At 44.4% G+C, this 18,425-nt stretch overlaps 1 protein-coding gene across 1 annotated transcript in view; it reads right to left on the bottom strand.

The window, feature by feature from the left end:
* GAB2 (GRB2 associated binding protein 2) overlaps nt 1-18,425 on the bottom strand; it is a 170,508-nt gene that overhangs the window by 24,247 nt on the left and 127,836 nt on the right. The window contains exon 3 of the mRNA XM_060017249.1: nt 280-523. Coding sequence (XP_059873232.1) covers nt 280-523 — 244 coding nt within the window. The remainder of the gene's footprint in view (nt 1-279; nt 524-18,425) is intronic.

Raw genomic sequence — 18,425 nt, 5'->3', positions numbered from 1 at the left:
AATGCCTTTTTTTCAAATTAAACCAAAAAGTTTTATAGCATGATTTTTGATAACGGGAGGCTTCTTTGGAATCCAATTATCATTGTATAGCAACGCAGATGATACCAATAAAATGTGAAGGTTGCCTAAGCAAAAACAGTGATGTTTTGCTTTATAATTATATATTTGCCCACCTGGAAAGATAAAATAGTTTACTCTTACGTATTTAAAATTAAAAAGCAGAGTCTGAAAGGTACTAGGCCCTGCGAGCGGTTGCTCAACCAACTACCGCTTGCCTACCTTGCGTTTTCTGCTCTCCGGCTTATGCACTGGTGCAAGTAGAGATACTCCTGAGGTGCACTGGTGGACAAGGCGGGCTGCACGTGGTTCGACACCGAGGGTTCAAAGGTGAACAAGGTTGGCTGGCTGGAGTGCGACGGGGCTGAGGATTTTCGTTCTCGGAGAAGGTGCTGATTGGAGCTGCTGAGCTCAGCTGGAGAAGAGCGGGGGCCGTGACTGGCTGAGGAAATGTTCCTCAGGGAGTCTGTGAAAAGGAGAAAGAGCTCTCTGAATGGTAAAGGAAGGGAAGGTGTCCTTATCCCAAACTGGGTTGTCAGACGAGGAGAAAATACTAAGAGCAGAGGCAATGGTCCAGCCGCAGCATTCTCTTCCTCATGCACCTGCCCCGGCTCTGCCCTCCCAGAGCGCAGGGCTGTGGCTTCCAGGCTCTGGACCTCCGTACTGCTCCTGGAGGCGACTCCCTATCACAGCCTGGGCAGTTACTGCCCCACTTCCAGGAGGTGTGCCTACTCGAGGTCCAGAAGTGCGACTCTGGCTCTCGAGCAAGGCCAGCCTCTGGGGCGGTGAGTGCCACGGCCTTCCCTCTCTTTGGTGGCTCCTGCTCTCATCATCTCCGTCAAAGCTAAGCTGGCTTTGCTAAATGAAGCTCTGCTTCCTGAAGACTTATTTACTGAGTCCCTGGACTGTGTGTTACTGTACTAACGACAAAAGCACATGTAATTGGAACGGTCCCTTAAGACTGGTCCCAGCTCCTCCCGCCTACCCTTCCAAGTCCTCTGAGGACGATGTTCCCCACATCTTGTACTCACCACTCTCCATATATTGGTCTTTTTTCTCTTAACTCTTATCTTAAACTCTCGTCTGTTGTGTTAGAAAGGAAGTGAGGTATTAAAGACAGATAATAGTTTAGAGTAATACCCCCAGCCAAGGGCATTATTCATTTGGCTGGCTCTCTAAGCTTAGTCCAAATTCCTTAGCACAACATACAAGGCCTTTCACAGTCTGACCTATTTCCTGTTTCCCTCCTCCCATACCCCAGGCATATGAAAGCTTCATCAGTCTGTGAATGCACCAGCCCCCCCCCTTTTTTTTTACATCTTTATTGGAGTATAATTGCTTTACAATGGTGTGTTAGTTTCTGCTTTATAACAAAGTGAATCAGTTATACATATACATATGTTCCCATATCTCTTCCCTCTTGTGTCTCCCTCCCTCCCACCCTCCCTATGTGACAGAGCGAGAGAGTGGCATGGACATATATACACTACCGGCCCCTTTTATGATTCTTTGTTTTGGCGTATGCTGTTCCTTCTGCCTGGATTTCACTTCTTCTTCTCTGGCACTCACACACAGACTTTAAGACCCTACACGGGTATCACATTCTCTCTGAAACCTTCGTGGACTCGGCCATTCTTCTGGGTGCTAACAGCACGTGGCCCATGCTTCATTATATCCACTGTCACCCTGCTTCCTTGCCTGGCCCACGGGTTTCTAAGAACAGTGACGGATGATGTTACCTCTACAGTGCCAGCATTTACCGAATAAACCCCAGGTACATACAGAGTTCTGAGTCTGTCTTTGTAGAATAAGCAAAAACATTCATTCAGCATACAATTATTCCAACAGTGAAACTTTTTTGTTCAAAAGAAAGATTTAAAGATGTATTTTCTGGTGGGAGGTAATGTTTTAGTGGTGATGATGGTGGCTTTCTATGGTTATTCAAAGCACTTCAGAGGGGACATAGTTCCCTGTTATCTGACCTATTTTAGGGCCCTTCTCATGGCCCTGGGCAGGATCCACCAGCTCACGGATGCTCTGCAGCATTAATGACTCTGCAGTCTTTTCTGCTGCTGGGCAAGACAACTTCTGCCAGCGTACAGCAGGAAAAGCCACAGGCCTCTGGGGAAAAACTGTCCCATTGACAGCTGTGTTGACCTCCAAAATGAATTCCCATTACAGGTCTCGTAGTGAACTGGATGTTTGTTAACAGAATCAATGGCTTCATTACTCCATTAGACCTGCAAGATGAACTCTCTAGTGGCAGAGGAGAGGGTTTGTGCTGGGGGACAGAGAAAGCCCAGCGCCGGTGATCAGCCCAAGCTGCTGCCTGAGGAGACATAGGGAATGTGCAAGGGAAACCTCTGGTGCATTCTACACTCTCTGTGGTCTGTTGGACTCCTCCTCCTCTGCCCAGCCCTTCAATGCGGGCTTTCTCCAGGGTTCTGCCCCAGACCCTCCTATGACCTCGCTCTCACTCTGGAGACTCTCCAGGGGTATCCTGTCCACTCTCACAGCTTCAGCTATGTGATAACAGCTCACAAATCTGCATCTCTAGCTCAGTTCTCTCTCCTGGGCTCCCTGTCTTATATCCCCACCCCCACCCCCAATCAACTGAGCGTCTCCATTCAGCTGTCCCACAGGCAGGTCAAGCTCAACAATCTAAACGGAACTCCTCCTCCTGCGTCTCTAGTTCAGTGAAGTGTATCAACGTCACCATCCAGTCAGTTCCCCAAGCCGGAAACCTAGGCATCATCTGTGACTCTCCCCTGTTTCTCAGCAACCACGGCATGTCATCATGTCACTGCCTTGCTTAAAATTCGTCACTGGATCCCTGGTATCCTCAAGATGACTTACAAAGCTCTCTCTTTTAAAAACCACTTTCCTGTTTATTTCTTCAATCTTGTTTCCCACCTGTACTTCCTTGTGTTTCAAACAGAATTTCAGGAAAACACCAACCTCTTTCTCATCGCTCCATACATTAGGCTACCAATTCAGTAAGGGCAGAGGTACTGTCTCTCTTGTAACAGTTTTACCCCTAGAATGAAGCCCAGTCTGTGATCCAACTCCATAATCATGTGTTGATTAAACACAGGAAGTACATCTAGCATAAGTCGTCATACTCCCTCAGTAACATCCACTGACTCCTCATTCCCTTCAGAATAAAATCCAGGTTCCCCAATCTGACAAGAATAGCCATTTTGTCACAACCTACTTATCCTGCCTTGTCACCCAATTCATCCTTCATGTCCCCTATGCTGAATGCTTGTGGGTCTGTATAAAGGAAGAGTGACCTATCCTCAGCTCTAGGGCCCTCTGCCTCCAGCTCAGGCTATGGATTCAAATCTGTGACCCAGTCTGTTTACTCACAGAGCTAGAGAAATTTCACCTGAGTCTCAGTTTCCTTATTTACAAATTGACATAGGGTGGTTTTATGAGGATGAAGTGCATAGAGGGCCAAGAAAGCACTGCAGGTTGTAGGTACTCAAAATGTGTTCCAGTCACTTCTGTATCTCCGTGCCTAGAACAGTCCCAGCACATAGTGGGTGTTCATGACACTGAATTCATTGTTGAATGAATAAAAGAATTTTCCCTGGCATAAAAATCCACATATGCTTGTTTCTTGTGGTCAAAGTCAGAGAGGTTTTTCAGGTCTGTCAATAAGACGAAGTAAGGGGTAGCATGTGTTGGGCCCACAGACACTTGGAATTCCACTCTTCTGACATAAAGCCGTGTCTATGAAGCCAGTTAGCTCCATAATGGCCTGCAGCCCCAGAAAAGTTCTTTCAAAGCTGTTTGGGCACTAAATCTTGCCAAAAGCCTACCTCAGCTTGCAACTTTAAAAGACTTCTACCTGAATTCATGTGATGATTCCTTGGTACCTTTACTGGGTTGAACAGTGTCAATCCAAAATTCATGGAACCTCAGAATGTGACCTTATTTGAAAACAGCATCTTTGCAGATGTAATTCGTTAAAATGAGGTCATACTGGATTAGTGTGGAACCTACTTCAATGACTGGTGTCCTTATAAGAAAACAGAGACAAAGACATACAGGAAGGGGATGAAAGAGGTAGAGATTGGATAAACAAAAGGTGATATATCCATACAACAGAGTATTATTCAGCCATGTAAGTGAATGAAATACTAATACATGCTACAACATGGATGAATCTCCAAAACATTATGCTAAGAGAAAAAAACCAGTGATAAGACTATAGATTACATGACTTTATTTATGTGAAATGTCTAGAATAGGAAAATCCAAAGACAGCATGTAGACTAGCGGTTGCCTGGGGTGGGGAGCAGTAATGGAAAGTGACTGCTAATGAGTATGGTATTTCTTTTTGGGTTGATGAAAATTTTCTAAAATTAGACTGGTGATGGTTGCACAACCCTGGGAAATACTAAACCCACTGAACTGTATACTTTAAAAGGGTGAATTTCATGCTATGGGAAATACATCTCAGTAAATTTATAAACACACACACAGTTTGACAGTTCCTCAAAAAGTTAAACACAGAGTCACCATATGACCCAGCAATTCCACTTCTAGGTATATACCCAAGAGAAATGAAAACATACCTCTACACCAAAACTTGTAAACAGATTTTCACAGCAGCATTACTTATAATAGCCAAAAGTAGAAACAATCCAAATGCATATAAGCTGATCGATAAAGAAAATGTGGCATAGCGTGTAATGGAATATTCAGCAGTAAAAAGAATAAAGCACAGGACTTCCCTGGTGGCGCAGTGGTTGAGAGTCCGCCTGCCGATGCAGGGGACATGGGTTCGTGCCCCGGCCCGGGAAGATCCCGCATGCCGCGGAGCGGCTGGGCCCGTGAGCCATGGCCGCTGAGCCTGCACGTCCGGAGCCTATGCTCCACGACGGGAGAGGACGCAACAGTGAGAGGCCCGCGTACCGCAAAAAAAAAAAAAAAAAAAAAAGAATAAAGCACAAATACATGTTACAACATGTACAAACCTTGAAAGTACTGTGCTAAGTGAAAAGAAGCTAGATTCCATTTATATGAAATGTCTAGAAGTGGTAAATATATAGAGACAGAAAGTAGATTAGTGGTTGCTTACGGCTGGGGTGAGGATGGGGTACGGGAAGTGACTACTAATGGGTATAAGGTTTCTTTTCGGGGTCATAAAAATGTTCCCAAATTAGACTGTGATGGCGGTTGCACAGCCCTGTGAATATACTAAAAACATTGACTTGTACACTTTAATTGAGTGATATATGGTGTGTGAATTAAAACACACACACACACACACACACACACACACACACACACACACACACGCATAAGCCCTTTGCAAAGTATGAAGTGTAAAGTATATGCAAGAGATTAACAGTCATCCAGTTAAATTCATCTGCCCTTTAGTTTTTCTTTATTTCTTCTCCAAAGAGAAAACTGAACACTCAGTAAATACCGAGCCCTTACTAAACCCCCTTGAGTAAGAGACATTCTCCCCTTCCTACCTTCAGTTCCCTATAACTCCTCCAACCCCGCTGTTCAGGGTTTCACCCCATAATCATAGCAAGGCAGTGGGAAGTTCAGCTAAACAGAAGGCAAGCACTCATGGTTTGGGGTGAAAAGACTCAAGCAGGTTGAAATTCCACCTCACAGTGTGTGGACCTCATGCACAGCACAGGAGTCAGGATCCATTTCCAGCTCTGCTGTTAACTAGCTGTGAGATCATGGACAGGTCTCTCTCTGAGCTTTAGTTGCTTACCTGTCAAGATGGGAGGCTAATCCCTGGCCTGCTTGTCTATCTTACTGGGCTGTTGTAAAGGGCGAATGAGATAAGGACGTGAAAACAAATACATGCACTCATATAAATATTCACAGCATTTGTTGTTATTGCCTGGGTACCTTTTGAGGAAAGGAAAGAATGGTAAAGATAAAGGAGACATTAGACAATACGTGGCTGGGCTGTTTTTGGTATGTGGCTGTAAGGTTGTTGTAATGATGTGTCTTGGGTCATGAGGAAGGTCAGTTATACACAGCGAGAAGAAAATGGACATTTCCAGACTTCTGGCCTGAGCTTCGATCTCCAAGTCTAGACGAAAGATAATGCCAGAAAATGCCTGAGTCAATTTGTTTTCTTTTCAGCAGGGTTTTATTTTTTCCTCTTCTTCCTGGCTTCTTTTTAGGGCCCTACAAAATCACTCCCCTTCCTTTCCACAATCACCCCTGGGAAGCCTTCCCAGCATAAAAACACTCCTCCCACCTTCTTGCAAAACTCTAGAACAGGAAAGCTCTGAAGGATTTCAGTAGAGGAGCCCAGCCCAGGCATCCACTAGCTAGTGATAACAGGAGCAGGAAAGGGGTGGTTGGCGGGAGCTTCTGGAAAAGGTGACTGGCCAAATAATGACTGGTTCCCTTATCTCAATGCCCTTTTAATCTTTATCCTTTCCCCCCCCAAACCCCACCCCAAGCCTAAGTGGGTCTCAGAACCCGTAAAATGATAGACCAAAGTTCATGCTGGCGCCCAGGCTGGATTCAAAGCCTGGCTCTACTAACTCCTGGCTCTGGTCTTGGACAGGTTACATAAACCTCTTTGATCCTCACTTGTTCAATAGGGAGAATACATACTTTGCAGGGCTGCTGCAAGGACTGGAGGTCATTTATACAAAGCATTTAGCACGGCACCCCACCATTCTTACTGCTCCTATTCCTAGAGTACACATGGAACCGGCTGAGACCCTGAAATTGGCCAAGAGGTATGGAATTTCTTTCCAAGTCACAACTATACCTTGTATAGATGTTATACGTGGATTAATAAGAACGACAGGGACAATCCTGTCTACAAGAATCATAGCTGCCATTTACTGAGCACCTACTATGTGTCTCTGGTCTACCCCGTGAGGTAGATATTATTATTACCTCCATTGGTTTTTCGTTTTGTTTTTTGGGGGGATGGAGAAACTGAAGCTCAGAGAAGTTAATAGTGAGCTCTGGGGTCACACATTTAGGAAGTGGCAGAGTCTAGATCTGAAAGAGATCTCATTGTCTTCAAAGCCAATTATTTTCACCCATGTAGAGAAAAGAGTTCCTACACAATCCCTATGAGGTGAATGGTATTAGCTTTATGGGAGGCAGAGTCAAATAACAGAATGAGGGTCTAGGTCCAGGTCTGCTGCCAACTGGTTGTGTGACCTTTGGTACGTCATTTCACCTTTCTGGGCCCTGTTTTCTTTATTTATAAACGGGAGAACTTGCATTAGACCAGGGATACACGGCAAAGTCATCTTCGGGAAATTTACGAGAGCTGCTCCATGTAAGACCTAATGAGTTATATTTACATATTTAGATTCAGATCCACTGGCTTGGTTCTTAACAATCTCTGGTTCTTCATTCTGGGGCAGAGGTAGAAGGGTTGGGGTCAACTGAAAAATCAAGGGCAAAGCAAGTTCTGAAAGCCAAATGAAAGAACAAATTCTTCCCAAAATCTTTCTTGGTATCATCAAAGTTCTAAATTGGAAACCATCCATGCTCTTCCTGGCCCTCCTTATCATTTGTCCACAGCCGACTCCAAAGGAACAGTGAGCAACAGAGAGAGCCTGACGTGGTTCAGAAACGTGGGAGTCCAGGTTCTAAAACTACTTTGCCACAGGGCCTTGGGCGAAACTTTTAATCTCTCTCTACATCTCCTCTCCCATGCTGTCAAATGCCAAAGAGAACACCCACCTTACAGGGTTCTTTTGAGGATTCAATGAGGTGAAATACGGGTAAATAGTAACTATTAAATACTAAGTAAGTGGTAGTTAGTTGACAATTGTTATATTATATCATTTATTCCTAGAAGTAGAAAGGTGGTAAAATTCTGAGGGTTCTCACTGGGGAGAAGATGATTAATGAAAGAATTTTGAAACTAACGGTGCCGGATTTTATGGGATGAGTGGTCCCCTGGAGAAAGCTAATTGAAAAGCAAGAATCAGATGGGTGGAGAATTCTAAAAACAAAAACCTGCTGACAGATTGGCTGAGTGCAACATTGGACCAATAGAGCCAGGTCATTTTAACTCACAATCACAAGCCTAAAATTATTTAAAAAGGAATAATCCTCAGAATCCTCTGGCACACATCATTACTAGAGAATTTATGCATACATTTAGGATCAAACACAAAATGTCTTCACTCTAGACAATACCTCACATAATATGGTAACTGGAGGGGAACCTAGGGTCCAATCATTATCACCACTGCCCTCCCTACTCACCCCCAAATCTCTCATTTACAGTTGGAGAAACCGTGGTCCAGAAAGGTGAGGCTACTTGTCCAAGGCCACATAGTGGATCAGATGTAAACCCTGAAATGAAAACTCAGATCTCTTAGTCCAGGGGTCCTTCTGCGGTACCAGTAGAAAGATGTATCAACGTGAATGAAGATATATTCTCTATAAAGGGGGGTGGGTAATCAAGCCAGGAGATCTGACCACCAGGACACTGGCCAGTGGGATTGCTATTTTGTCGTGAGTTTATAATGTTATTCATATTTGCATGGTAAGGAGACATTTGCTGGATCCAACTACTAAAGACCAGTATAAATAATTCCCCAAGTTCAAAAATATAAGTCTTCTAGTGTTTATAAAAACTATAAAACAGAGGAAGAAAAAAGGGGAGGCAGACAGGCAGTAACATGAGACCCCGTGAGACCTTTCAGGGACCAGGCCTCCCCACTCCCCTTCTGAGGAAGGATCTGGGAAAAAACACCATCTCTGAGATCCAAGGGCCAAGTCACAGCACCCTGACCTTGACGGATATGATCTCTTGGTCTACTTTAGCAGAAATCAATCCTGTGAAGGGGCACAGGGCAAAGAGAGTGAGTGGCTGCAGCTCGCAGGCATGTCACACAGTCTCTGGTCACACGTCCTTACATAACCTTCCTTTGCCCTGCGGCATCTCATTTCAGAGATGGGAAACTAAGGTCCACGGCAAATGCCATGCTTTCTATAAGGTCTCTGGTGAAAACTAATTATGCCTTCCTCTAAACCTTCTATCGTACTTCATTTTGCTTTTTATTTTATGCTGGGCATTCACAACTCTCTCATACTAAACAGATCGTGAGCTGTTAGAAGTCAGGACCTAGACCATCTGTTTCTCTGGTGGTGTTCAGCACAACGCTGTGTGTCTGCTAAACGTCCAGATTAGAACAAGGTGCTCAATAAACACACCAGGGCAATACGTTTTGTCAGAATCTTTCCTCTTTGTGTCAGAAGAAGGAGTGAAGAGCTCCAGGATCTGAACGTAAGCTGCTGTTCAGGGTGGGAGGAACTGTTACCACTTAGCAAGGCTGTCTGAGTTGTGTGTGTTTCTGGTTTTGGACAGCTGGTCTATATTTAGCCACGCATGCATTGTCCGGTTCACGTCGGACAGGTCAGCTCTGTTCTCATCTCACCTGCCACACGGACAGCACACCTCAATTGTGACAGACCTTACTCCTGCTCCTTTGAGAGGGGCTTCGGTTGACTGCGTGTCCCCCTCAAAGAGGGAATCCATAATTGGAATAAGCACTCTTGTTGTTAACTTAGGGTCATGAGTACTGACCGTGGGCACTCTGCTAAGAGCTTCAGGCCTGTCAAAAAGAGTGGACCTTGTCCTTGCTCTATGAGCTTATACTGCCGTTGAGAAGAGCAAATTTACACTTAGGGCAGCACTTCTCCCTTCCCCCAAGGAACTTTGGGGACTCACTAGTATTCCCATGGGAATCAATCCATCTAGTGGGCACCATAAGCTCACATGTCAATGATGCATCTGACCCTTGTGACCTTTCCACAAAAATATCGAAACTATATCACTGTATTTTTCAGCTAACCAACTTCATAAGAGGTAAGCTTCCCCTTCCTTTCATAGTGACTTTCACTAAGGGACAAGTGGCTACCAGCGTGAAACACAAGTGTCAGATATTCCAATGATGGGAGTTTATCAAGAATCATTACCAGTGGCAATAATCACAAGAACAATCCCTGAAACTGCTCTAGTCTGGATGGCGAGGCTGGGATTCTAAGAGCTCCGGCTTGCCTAGGGAATTATGAGATCCACAGCATTACCTGACCCAGAACTGTGGCTGTAGGAGAGACAGTGTGGTTAGGGGAAAGGAACGTGGATTCTGAAACCCGAATCTGAGTGTTTTGCTGTGGAACCTAGGAATGGTATCCGAATCTGTGCCCTAATTTGTAAAATTTCTACGAATCGCTACCTGCAGCGTCGTCCTGGAGAGTCAAGGAATGCCATAGTGTCCGTATATCAGTGCTCCACAAACGGAACGTCTCCCTTAGCACTCCATCCCTGGGGTAATCTGGTGTATGAACTGCATCTGCAGACCTTCAGGGTTTGATCAGAGGCAGGACTGGTACCAGAGCATGCAGATGGATTCAACTGGCCTTTGACGGGTGAGTAGAGGACTGCAGGCAGAGAGCCTGGCAGGACTCAGCTTCCAGTCGGCAGCTCTTTCTCAGCCACTGTCTCCGGTCCTGGGGTCACAACAATCTCCTGGCTTCATACCTGTAGCTTCCCTATTCATCTTCCAGCCTTGTGTCCTGATGCCTCAGTAACCCTAGGTTTTTTTTCACTGGGATCCAAAAGGGAGAGTTGTTTTTTAACATCCCTAGGACGGCCAGCACACTAAGACCATATGTACACGTATCTGAGTGGGCCTGCCAAGGCATATTATTATACTAGAACAGGAGCTGGCAAACTAAGGACCATAAGTCATATCTCGTCGACTGCCTGATTTTATAAATAAAGTTCTATCCCTATTCATGGGCATATTCTTTACGGTTGCTTCTATGTAAAGTTGAGTACTTGTGACAAAGAACGTTCAGGTGGTAAAGCCTAAAATATTGACTATCTGGCCCTTTAAAGAGAAAGTTTGCCAGCCCCCAGACCACAAGTTCTCCTTCTGGTTTGTACAATCATGTCCTCTCTCAAAAATCTTAGTACCTAACTTAAGCTGCTCACTAAGGAGACAGAAGCGGGCTGAAACCAAGACCAGTGAATCCCAAACCTACGTTTTGGAATAATCAAGAAGAAGAATCACAGGAAAAGCCCGTGTGGAGAGCCCATGAATATTATTATAAGAAATCATATTCACTTTCATTTCGGCACACCTTGGGCACAAACAACATGCTAGTTTCTAGTCAGCATACAGAATCAAAAGGTTCAAGAGAATAATATGATCGACTTGTGTTGACAGGCTTGGGAAACCTTCTTGGCAAAGCCAGAGAAGGTCATCACAAGAGAGCAGAGACAGCAGTGAGTCTTTCTCAGGTCTTCACGCACATGCTGAAGACCCTAAACAGGTATCGTGACAGTGTGAGGCAAGGAACTATATCTAGAATTTCAGGGTATGGGTTAATAGTTATGAACATGGATTCTGCAGCCATACTGTCTGGGTTTGAATCCCAGGTCCTTTACTTAGTAGTTGTAAGAACTAGGGAAAGTTACTGAACCTCTCTGTGCCTCAGCTTTTTCATCTGTTAAATGGGAATAATGATAGGTATCTACCTCATCAGATTATGAGTTAAGATCTGTGAAATGTTTTGAACACTGCCTCTACATGGTAAGCGCTACGTAAACATTACCTCTTACTGTGAGTAGTAGTATATTTAAAGAAGCACCTTTGTTTTTTGAGCACCTCAATAACTTAAGTATAATGTGTCTCAAATCAGGAAAGTCAGCAAGGCTTATTTGATAAACATATTAATCACACACAGTAAGAATGTTTCCAAGTTCAGGGAAAATAGAGATCGTGTTATTTAGGATGTTTCAGTTTTGGGGAGATAAGAATAGCGCGGTATACACACTCATAGGGCTGCCATGCAGATCACAGAGAAGGCTGCAACAATTTATTAGCCATACACCGGACAGATATTTAATGTGTGCTTATCATGTACCAAACGCCATGCTTTAAGTGGATTCTTATATAATCTTCATAATAATATTGTGAAGGAAGTCTTGTTTCTATTTTACTGATGCAGAAATTGAGGCTCAGTAAAGTAAACTGACTTGCCTAAGACCATGTTAAGACTGAACTCATCAGTGTTGTGGATTCATGTATTGATGATTCCAAGACCTATGCTCTTTGCTCTTTGTACTAGATTGACCTCCTGAACCGGTGTGTGTGTGTATGTGTGTGTGTGCGTGTATATATATATATATATATATATATATATATATATATATATACACACACACACACAGGCACACACACACACATCATACAAGTATAAGATGCAACCTGGGTTTCAATTCTAGCCTTGCCAGTTAGCTGTATGCTCTTGAGCAACTCAGCTCCCCTCTCTTGACCTCCAGACACTGTCATCTGAGGAGTTTGGAACAAAACACTCTCTAAGGGCCCTTCAAGATCTCATATTCTAGAATTTTCTCAGTTTATGAAATCTACTGCCTTCTCTGTCTTGGCTGGGTGTTTTGGCTGTTATGATTCACCAGCCATGAAGAATTCGTTCACTGACCTCATCCACACAAGAAGTGAGGCGGTGGGGAATAAAAGCAAACAATAAATAAATGATAGATATGTAAAATAAAGTTCATATCCTACCTCTTCAGACTAGTTAGAACATCATCCATTTTCAATTTTTCTTTGCTTTTTAAAAATTGTTCTTTTTCATTGTATACCACTATTTCAATATATGGAATTTTAGACTCTGTGTCCTGTTAATAAGGTTAGAATGTTTTTGAAGCTTCTTTTTTTCCCCCTCCTCAACAGTGAATTTCTCAAAACAACGTTTAGAAATAAGTTGTAATTTTTTAAACTGTCATTTTATGTAACTATAACTATTTACAAAGTTATAAACAAACACTATAACTAAATCATTCATTTGAATCATCATTGGGCAGCCACTATGTGTCTCTACTAATGTGGTGACAGAAAGATAGAAGGGTCATGTTCTCATCCTCAGGTCTCTGACATATCTCCCCTCATTCCCAAACTTTGAGCTCTAGCCTCAGTGAACTACTTCCAGTTCCCTAAGCTTCTGGGAACTTGGAGAAAACAAGAGAAACCTGAACTATGAGGTGGTGGATGTGTTAATTAACCTGATGGTGGCCATCATTTTACAATGTTTGCATATATCAAATCATCATGAGGTCCACTTTAAATATATACAGTTTTGTCAATTATACTTCAATAAAGAGGTGGAAAAAATAAATATCTGGTGTATTTATTTCCATTTATGTGAGGAAAAAGAGAAAAGAGAAGAAAGAGAAGAAAGAAGAGAAACCTGAAGTAACTGAGAAAATCCTGTATTGATCAGTTTTAGCCTAAGTTGATTAGAACTTTCATTTCTATCACTAGCCAGATAGGGGCTTGATATTGAAATTAAATTCAGAAATTGAAAAAAACTTTTCTTTTCTTTTCACACTTGAGGTTAACCTCAAATTTTTTTTAATCTGTTAGCTATATCTTGGCATAGAGCCAGGCACAGTTCAGTTAAAAGCAGCAAAACTTGGTGAAAACTGAGGGCCCCAGGACCCGGAACTATACACAGAGGAGGCAGGCAGTCACTGAGAAGGGTTCCAACGGGAGGACCTGACAGAGCTCCTGAGGTCACTGAGAGTGGGTGCGTGGCTTACGCTCTTCTCTGGCATGTGACCCTAGAACAGGACCTGGCAAAAACAGGTACTCAGTGTGCTGAATGAGTGAACACAGAAACGGAAACTGGGCATCACCCAGAAATGGGGGCAGCTGAGTCCGAAAGGAGGAGGAAGCTGTTGAGGGAAAGCAGAAGTGGAGTTTCTTCAGAAATTCAGGCAGACAAACCACTGGCCACCCGGAAGTGAGCCACTGGACGGTGGGGCTCCAGCCACTGGCTTAAGGATTTTGGTAGGACTGGGGTCTCTGAGAGGGACTAAATCAAACCAGGATGGGGTCTAGTCCCAGGTGGAATTTGATACGACAGGTTAACAGGGAAATGACTCAAGAATAGGAAAAAAGTAGGCAAAGTTCCAGGGCTGACCTTATCTCGCACACAAGATGAGGGTCAGAACTGAGCAAAAAGGGTGAAGAATCCCAGAGCCCTGACTCCATGCTGGCGTGCAGGGTGGGCCTCAACTTGAAGGTAGAGTCCAAAGGCCTTTGCAGAGTTCAGAATCCTATGCAGAACTGTACATAACCGGATGTTTAATCAGAATCAAGAGCTTCAGGGGTCCAAAGTGACCTTACCACAAAATTCAAAGTCCTGATTCTACCTTTAGCCAAAAACTAGCGTGACATTGGGCTTTGGAATCTGGTCTGGGACCAATTCAACAATAATTTATTACCCTCCTTCACGAGAGATAATTAGAAATACTCAAAGAACAAAAAAAGGGGGAGCATCTCGTGGGACGTCTGGGGAACCATCCAAAGCTTCTGGTGTTGAGGAGCTGGGAGGAGACACTCTCATTTCTAACAGTCTGTGGGTTTGGCAGGTACAATAGACTTTACGCTGGCTGGCTGGGACGGCGTGGGGGAGCGTCTGGTATACAAGGGAAAGGAGGAAGGAGGATCAAGGCTTAGAACGAAAAGAAGAGGGTCAGGTTTCTCCCTGTCGCCCTTTCCTCCTCCAGAGGGTCTGGAATTCGCTGCAGGTCAGGGCTGAAGCCTGTTCCAGGACAAGGCAAAAGTGTCTGTGGGGATTCTACAGAGTTCATGTCCCAACTCAGAGCCTACTCTCAGGGTGACGAGACCCAGCTGCAGACAAAAAAACAGCAAATAAACAAAAGACTGAGGAGGAAGGTCTGATATTTCAGGGTTATTTAGAATACCAATTTTTTGTTTTTAAGGCATGAGGATTTCAGATCTGGCTGGAAACTGGTCTGGATGTTTATTTTCCCCACTGTCTCTGGAAAAAAAGGGTGGGTGATTCAGAGAGCAGCCTCCGCCTCTGGGCTGGGGCCCGGATCAGTCTCCACTCTGTTCTTCTTTCCTCCAGGGACCTGTGTAAGCCTGGGGAGAAGCTGCCTATCACCTCCCACATTTTCTCTAAGCTTCCAACAAGGGTCTCCCAGAGGAGTGAGAGATCTGACCCCAGTTAAAAAAAAAAACCCAGAAAACAAAAGGTAGGGGAGGGAACAAGGGAGGAAAAGTTCCTCCCAGGAATGAGAAGAGAGAAAGGGTCAGGTCGCCTAGAAAGGTCTCTCTCGTCCCCACTGTCCTCCACTCCCAGCTTCTCCCCGGCACTCCCACTCACTGCGTCAGGGTAGTGGGGGAAGGGACCAAGGTCACCAGAAGGTACCTGAGTGGACTGCCTGTCTCCACTACGGCCCTCCCTGCTGTGAGAAGACCAGCTGGAATAAGGGGTCCTGACCTTTAAGGCACCAATCATTCTCTCTGGAGAGGAAGGAGCTGTTTGAAGACCCTGATAACATTCCTCCACTGGGGGCTGAAGATGTCCCCAAACGCATACCTGTGGGTATAGTTTCATCCTGGAAGGGAACCAGGACTTAAAATAATTCTGCTGTTGAGTTACTGGGGAAATTCACAGATTACTAGAAGTGTAAATATTCACAAAATATTTAAAGTAGGGGGCAGTCTCACCCACAATTTTAGTAGAGAAATGGTGGGGAACAGATAAAGAACAGTCGGTTGGAACTCTGGGAGGTCATCTTTCTATAGAGTTAGTCATGCAACTACTGTGAAATTCCTGCCAGGGAGTTCAAGAAGGAAAAAAGCTACAATAATAGACAGGATATGGAGGAGGCTCTGGCCTTAATTTCAAAATCTTCAAGAGCTGCAAACGGGGCTCTGGTGACCTAAACTCTCTGAGCTGTAGTTCACAGTAGTTTGTTGGCTACTCTGAGATGGATCATGTTATCTTGCTGATTTAGCCGTCCGAGATTAACGTTAATGTATAGACAGCACTTTACTTTCCAAATGTTTAGTTCTCAGTGATCAACTTCTTGCTTCTCCTCTTTGCTGGCTGTTTTGTGATTTACAAGCAACCACAATAAACAGGTCTGTGAAAAGGGGTTCGGAGAAGTGAGAAGGAGTTAGAGCATACAGCCCTAGGGTGGAGTTAAAAGCCTTGGATGCTAGATCCGGCAACACTGCTTTCTGGCAATGTCAGTGCCTTTAAACTTTAGCTTCCTTAGTTGTGCAATAGGAATAGCGCTAGCAGCCTTGCCTAGCTTATTTTGTTTCTTTATATGCAAAGGAGACTGCGTAAGTGTTGTGGAGACTGTAAAGTTCTCTAAAAACACCAGATACTTAAATCATATCCTGTTCATCTTGACCTCCAGATATAAAAATCATCATTTTCACCAAAAGTACGACATGGAAAGCAGTGAAAGAAGCAGCTACTGTGCACACTGTGCGCCTATACATTTTCCCAGCTTCCTCCCAAGCCCTCTGCAAGGGAGCATAGTCTCCATTTTACAGATGATAACACCTCAAAGAGACAGAGTTACTTATTCAACATCCTAGAGCAAATAAACAGCAGCAGCTAGGGTGCCTTTCAGAGTGCACGTTAGAGTAAGGGGCTGTGCAGGTCCTGGACCAGCTACGGAAGAGAGGGAGGAGGGAGGGGATGAGTGGGAAGGAGAAGCCCTCAGCTTGGAGGATTCAAAAGGGTGAGGGCTTCCCTAACAGTGGATGACTCCTGAGCCCATGAATCATTCATCCACACTCTGTGCTGGGAGCTGCTTCTTTTTATGTGTGGTACATCTGGTCAGGGACAGCTGCCCACGACAGGGCCACAAGTGTGAGGACTTGGACCCGCCTGCTCGTAAACACAGCTCAGAGCAGCTTTCTGCCCCCTGACGTGGGGGACTGAAGGCTGTTTTGATTCCCAGAGGAAGGCGGGGTTCTTACTGTTGCCTGTGCTTACATGTACACACCCCCACCCCCACCCCCAAACAAACAACAAGCAAACTCCATGTATGTGATATGAAATCTTGATATTCATTCTTAGAATTGCTTTTCCTTTCTGAGCATCGTGCCCGGTTTCCTTTTGGAAAGAGTTCTCTATCAGGAGGCTGTTTCTTCCACCCTTGTGTCGATATTCAAACTCAGTGTCACTCCTGGTCTGGTCTTGATCCTAGACAGGTTTTATCCTAGGCATTTTTGGCTGGAATACGTGAGGAATTGGAGAGTGGCAGCAGAAAGAAGAAGCCGGGGGTGGCAAGAAGGATTAAAAAAAGACTCCATCTGCTATAGAACCGCTTCCAGCTAAAAGTGAAAAACACAAGTTTTTTTTTACGGGTCCCATCACAACTCTTTTAAAAAAAGAAAGGAAAGAAGTCCCCATGGGAAGAAATTTCTACAGGACCAACAGCAAGCAGGGGTATGGACTGCACAGCTCCTGGAATACCTCTACATAGAATACGGTGTGAATATTCCTTTGGGAAATATGAAACTTGAGGGGCTGCCAGTGGTCTAAGGTCTGCGTTGATGAACCCACAGAGAAGCAGAATTACTGAGTGAAAAGAGGATTTTCTCTCTATTTGAAGAAAGGAAACTAAGACCTCAATCAAGTGACTTGTTCACATCACCCCAGAGTTGTGATGTGAGTTCACGCTTCCTCGTCCCCAGCCTACAGACTCACCAATCCAGCCTAATGGCTGGATTAAAACTCTAGAAGTTACTAAATTCTTGGAATATTCGAGCCCAAGGATTTCAGCAATATGGGTTGGTGAGGAGGGAAAACTGAGCCAGCGGTAGGACTCTGGTGGAAGGGGTCAAGGGGTGCTTCCAATCTAATACATGGTGTCCACAGGGGCGAAACTATCGGGGCTTGGTTCTGGCAGATTTTCATATTCCAGGAGGTCCAGGACAAAGAGACAGCATATTATAATGCACAGTCAGACCTGGGTTAGACTAGAACAGACCTGGGTTAGACTAGAATCCTGGCTCCATCATTTTCTAGCTGTGACCTTGAGTCAAAATTGTTGCTACCGCAAAGGATCACTATGAATTTTTAGTGAGAATTTATGTAAAGTCCTTATTTTACATAGAGTAGATGCTCAATACACAGCTCCTATAATTTCCTTTTGTGGCCACTGAAGGTTAGATATCAGTACAGGATGCTCCTCACATAAGGCAGGTGCTGACGCTAACACCCAGGTGATTGGATGGTTCTCAACAAGCCTCAGAAAAAGGAGAGCAGCAGTTGTATTTAGGAAGAATCTCAGGCAGATGAGAGTTGGATAGCCCATCTGAACCCAGCCAAGGCTGGGTTCAGAGAAGAGTTTTAGTCCTGGAGTGCTAGGCAGGGAAGAAACACTCAGTTTCTTTATTTGAAAAAAACAGAAGCAGTTGATAAAAGTGATTAAATGAAATAAAGTACTTAAGCAAAAGTAGGTAGTCAAATGTTAAGTTCCTTCCTGCTTTCCCTCAGATCCTGATTCTCAGTGAAAAGAA

This window comes from Delphinus delphis, chromosome 8, assembly GCF_949987515.2.
Source record: "Delphinus delphis chromosome 8, mDelDel1.2, whole genome shotgun sequence".
NCBI lineage: Eukaryota > Metazoa > Chordata > Mammalia > Artiodactyla > Delphinidae > Delphinus > Delphinus delphis.
This window is presented reverse-complemented; position numbering and strand designations above follow the sequence as displayed.